Source organism: Gekko japonicus, unplaced genomic scaffold (genome assembly GCF_001447785.1).
Source record: "Gekko japonicus isolate JY-2015 unplaced genomic scaffold, Gekko_japonicus_V1.1 scaffold982, whole genome shotgun sequence".
Taxonomy (NCBI): domain Eukaryota; kingdom Metazoa; phylum Chordata; class Lepidosauria; order Squamata; family Gekkonidae; genus Gekko; species Gekko japonicus.
In genome coordinates, this window is record NW_015170919.1 from 550747 (window position 1) to 556161 (window position 5415).

At 42.6% G+C, this 5415-nt stretch overlaps 1 protein-coding gene across 1 annotated transcript in view; it reads right to left on the minus strand.

Moving 5' to 3' along the window:
• Nucleotides 1–5415, minus strand: part of TRRAP (transformation/transcription domain-associated protein) — a 241741-nt gene that overhangs the window by 157512 nt on the left and 78814 nt on the right. Inside the window, exon 40 of the mRNA XM_015418766.1 lies at nucleotides 3268–3534. Within this exon, the coding sequence (XP_015274252.1) occupies nucleotides 3268–3534 (267 nt within the window). The remainder of the gene's footprint in view (nucleotides 1–3267; nucleotides 3535–5415) is intronic.

Below are 5415 nucleotides of genomic sequence, written 5' to 3' on the forward strand. Positions count from 1 at the left end.
ATCTCTGCATGCGAGACGAGCTGGGATGGAGAGGGTTAATATCTCTCTCTCTCTCTCTCTCTCTCTCTCTCTCTCTCTCTCTCTCTCTCTCGTACACTTGCCAGTTGGCCCCACCCGCCTCTCATTGGTTATATACTGAGCCTCTTTGGCCCTTCCTTGCCTTCTCTGGTTCATCTTATTTAGGACCCCTCTTCTTCTCTCTCTTACCTGGGCTTGAAACTGTCGCAAGATAACCTTTTTGGAAGTTAATCTGTTCAACATAGGTTAAATGTACCTAACATGAATATATCATGCTAAGATGTGCTCCTATTTTTTGCAAGTAAAATTTCTTTCTTTTGTTGCCGTTGGAGTCTTGCAATTTGTTTGAACGACATTTTCTCTTAACCAGGAAATGTGGAGAATCGGGGATACCGTGAAAAAGCTCCTGTGCTTCCAAGGCAAGTGATTTTCTTTTTTTTTACATTTAACCCAAAAGGATCTACTCGTAACATCTGAAGAAGTGGGTCTCAGTCTTCTTAAACAGTATCGGACAAAGGGGGCTTTGACTCTCAAAAGCTTACATTCCCAAAATCTCGTTGGGTCTTGAAGGTTGCTACTGGACTTAGATCTAGGTAAAGATAAAGGTAAAAGTTTCCCTTGCTCGAGAGCTAGTCAAATCCGACTCTAGGGGGTGGTGCTCATTTCCATTTCCAAGCCAAAGAGCCAGCGCTGTCTGAAGACGTGTCTGTGGTCATGTGGCCAGCATGATTAAATGCCGAGGTGCTTGGAACGCTGTTATCTTCCCACCGAAGCGGTGCCTATTTATCTACTTAGAATTTCTTGCTTTTGAACGACTAGGTTGGCAGGAGCTGGGACCGGAGACGGGAGCTCACTCCATCACGCGGCACTCGGGTCTTGAGCTGCCGATCTACAGACCTTCCAGTCTGCAGCTCAGCGCCTTAACCTCTGAGCCACCGTGGCTCCAGGACTCGTATCTAGCTCTTCGCAAACGTTAGATCCAAGTCCAGTAACATCTTAAGAGACCAACCTATAACTTTTCCTTCCTCTCCCCTCTACCATAAATTCTCACCTCCCTTCTCAACCAGGGTTTGCAGACCTGCCTAGAAGACCCTGGCTTCAAATCCTGGTTGTGGTGGGGATCGTAGCTAGTACCGGTACCAACGTTAAGACTCAACAGCGTGTTTTAAGTTTAACAAAGTTGAAAAGTTTAAGAAAATGTTGATCTGCAGTAGAACAGCTGGACTGAAACCCAGCAGCAGTTTAAACACCAACAAGATTTTGGGGAGGTATAAACTTTGGCACCTTTAACTCTCGAAAGCTTAAATGCCAAAAATTATCTTGGGTCTCCAGGGTGCGACTGGACTCGTCTAGCTTCTCTGCCGCAGACCTACGTGGCTGCCCTCCAAAACTCTCTTCTTAAATGTCGTTCCTCTTTACAGGTGTGTCTTAAGAAGACCCTTCCCCCCCAGGCCTGGCCCCTCTCGTTCTTTTAGGTAATTTTCCATCAGACTGGGCTTCAACAATCGAACACAAGCTATCATTACTGCACTTTTCTAACACGGCTCTTTTACAACTTGGATATAAAGAAGCTAAAGAAATAATTAAACAGAGGTTATATGGGATACCTCCTTACAGATAGATCTTCCAAGAATCTCATACTCCCCCGGCAGTGGGAAGCGGATTACAAAATGTTACGATTCCTAACTATTTCTTCTCGTCGGAATTCCCGAAGCATCGAAGAGCTTTCACCTTAGCCTGGCATAAAATTCTCTCCTCTGCCCTACTTGAGGGGAGATAGGCTCAACCTTGGTATCTGTACCTTCTCTGTCCATGCCAATCAGGTCTGACAGAGACAACCGAGCCTGTCTTTCTACATTGCCATTTCTATCGAGAGATTTAGGGGAAATAACTTGCCCCAATTATAGCACCATATCCGGGTAGACCAAACCAATTTTATTCTGCTCTTCTCCTAGCAAGGTTGCTGTAAAGAAATTACTGCCAAGCTGGCAAGATTTTGTGCTCGGGCTATTTTAACAAGGCAGAGAATTTTAAAAAAAACTTATTCTAATTCAATCCTAAAATATTTTACAAATCTTAGAAGCATATTTAATATCTGCTTGTGTTAACTGTGCATGCCTTGATGTTCCCAATGGGTATATTGCGTATTTGTTTTAATTCTGATCTTGGATGCTGTGAGGTTGTTGCTATTTGGGGAAACAGTTTTACCTTTAAACATTCTCTGAGTGTATAAACTTGGTAGTTTTCTGCTGCCACCAGGAATTAAAATTCCAAATCTCTCTCTTTTGGTAGTATGACCTAGGGTCTGGGTACTTCAGAGGACTATGTGGCCCTGAGGAAGTACTGTACTGATTGCTGGAATAAGTTTAAACAACAATTGATTAATTTAATAAAGAACAAAATAGGTTTCTGGTTACTTTGAACAGTTGCTGAAGAAAGAAACTTGTAAATATAACTGGCAAAGCTTGGTGCCACAAACAGTCTCTCAAACTCCGAACTCCACTCTGACAGGCTTATACACTCCTATATATAGCCACACAGGCTAGTTTCTTTGTTTTATTCACACTGAATAGAATCAACTCTCTTAGTCACACAGACTAAACTGTTGGTCTTATTCACACAGAATTAAACTCAGAATTCCATAGTCACACAGACTATGTTCTCTCTTCAAGCTTCACACACAGAATCCTTCATAACTCTCAAGAGTCACACAGACTCTCTTCAAAATCCTTCCATATTTGTCTCTCTCCCAAGACACACACACAGATTCCTCTCAGAGACCCCTCCTCCGGCACTTTCAGTCATCAGCCAATCAAAATACACTTGTCTCCCTACAGCACTGCAATCAAACTAAACATTTAAAGGAACACACACACCAAAACATGGAATCATTACAGATGGTTAAATAAATGAACGGAATGGAAGAAGTAGACTCTAGTCCACAAACGCTTACAAGCAGGATGCAATTTTTGCTTCAAAAGCGCCACTCTGGCCTCCCAATTGTCGACTCCAGGAGCAATGCCCCCTCTAAACTGTGGAGTCTTGTGGGCAAAAATTCTTTCTGTGTGAGCTAGCGATTTGGCTGTTGCATGAATTAGTTTGCTCTGGAGCCATCCTTCCTGAGCTAAGGCAAAGATGTGTGAGCTGGAGGCTAAAAAACTGGGAGCTAGCTCACACTGACTCAGCTTAGAGGGAACACTGTCCAGGGGAGGCTTTCGGTAAAAGGTTCAGGAGCCACAGAACAAATACCTGCAATACAATCTTCTTGTGGATGGCGAACTTTGCAATAATGTGCGCCAGGATCAAATGCCCACTGTATTTGCAGGCCGGGTCCACACACGCCTTGGAGAGCAGGCACGGCCAGGCGAAGGTCATGAGGCGTCGCAGCTTGCTGTTCCGGTTCTTGTTGTTGTCGTGAATGTGGTGCGGGGCGTGCTCCACCAGCAGCGTGGCAAACTGCAGGAGGTAAATCCGGAGCGAGTCCAGCATGTCCGCTTGCTTCTCTGGATCGAGCACCTAGCCCCACGCGAGGACAGGGGTAAGGGGGATGAATTGAGAAAACATTAATAAAGTTCATAAGATCTCACGTTAAGAGCTTTTAACCCTAGGGGGCCAAGATCCAAAGAACCATGCAGCCAACTATGTATATAAGGTGTTGGACGTGTGTTTGTCCAACAGAGTCTCCCACATAACACAGAGAAAGTTGCTTTTAAAATGGACAGGGAGAGTCCGGTACAGCACGCGACGGGTGGAACCTCGGGCTGCTCCGAGATCCCCGACCTCTTTTCGCTTCTTTGGGAGCCCCCTGGACGGGGGGAGCTCCGTTGGACTTCCCGTAGAGAGGTCCGATAGCAGGGGGCTTTGTTCCGGCCCCTCCCGCACTTGGCAAATGCAGTGGGATGTCCATTACCGCCCCGACGCGGAAGCGTCTTGTGGGAGATCATGGACGCCATGATCTACTAGCAGAGACCATCCGGCTTGTTTTTAAAGATTTTTTGGATTTACAGCTTATGTATTCAGCACAACACAAGGAGGCTACTTATCCACGTATGAACAAGGAAAAATAGGCAAATTTGTATTTTAATACCCCCAGCAAATATTCTCAAGTATAAGAAAGTGGCCTGGAAGCAACTGGAAACAAGATCTGAAGTGGAATGATGGGGGTAAGAGAATTTTTTTTTGTCATGTTTGAACTGCTATTGCATGTTGGAAATAATAATTAGTGAACCGTTGAATTATAAACAAGGCAAAAAATGGTGAAAAACGGGAGTGGCAAAATGGAGCTGACTGAAGGTGATGAAGAGTTAGATCCAGAAACAAAAATTGAAACACTTACTATGGAACAATTTAGAAATTTTCTGATTAAAGAAATTACTCAAGCTGTTAAAGACGCTTGTAATAACATGGTTGAAAAATATCAAAGAGCAAAGCAAGATACAAATAAAAATGAAAACCAAATTCAAAATATGCAGAGTATTGTGGAGGAAAGGGATGGTTGTTGGGAAAGAAAGAGTGAGGTGTTTGAAAACCAGCCAGCATTCATGGAAGAAGGGACTCAAGAAATAGATATGGATACAAGTCCTTGCCATCAGAGGTATTGGTGGCAAAAAAGAATAAAAGGGGGGAAAGGAAAAGAGGAGGGAAAGTCTGTATGAAGAAAACTAAGGAGAACAAAGGGATGATGACTAGGCTTTCGATTTATGGAAGAAGTGATGATGGAAAGACATTTCAGGAATTTAAGAATGCGAGACATACCGCAGAGATCCAAAGGAAGAAGGAAACTACAGAAAGAGGGGAAAGAAGGAAGAGACAAAAATTTTCTTTAAGATTAATGTGTTTGCATTTTCTTGCTTGACTATAAATGGCTTTTGTTAAAAAAAATAGTTAGCAGTAACCAGGGGGGGGAGGGATGGTGAGTTGCTAAGTTATAAATTGCTGATGGTATAATTAGGGATAGTCAGTAAGTTAGTAGTTTCTTGGAAAAATTACTTTTGTGTGATGTTATTTGTTTTGTCCTTTTTGGTACAGGAAGTTCCGCAACATGGACATGAATGATGTTGTAAATGAGAATGAGCTGTTAATGTGGAAACCTCAAAAGTTTGCTTTTTAACTTACAAATTGATATTTTCATGCATAAATGAACAGCCCTTTAAGTATGCAGAAATGTTTGCCTTATAAAAGGGTAGTCTTATTTTACTTTAAAAAATACTTTATTTTCCCTAGAATGAATGAGAGGAGGTCATAAGGTACTGTTTAGGCTTTTTTGGAGGTGAACTGCAGCATGTACACTTATGTGATTTATATAATAGGTGTTTAACATTTTGAGAAGGACAAAAATAGTTAAATAGACTCATCAAGGGAGCTGATTATGTTTACCATCAATGTAATAACTAATAA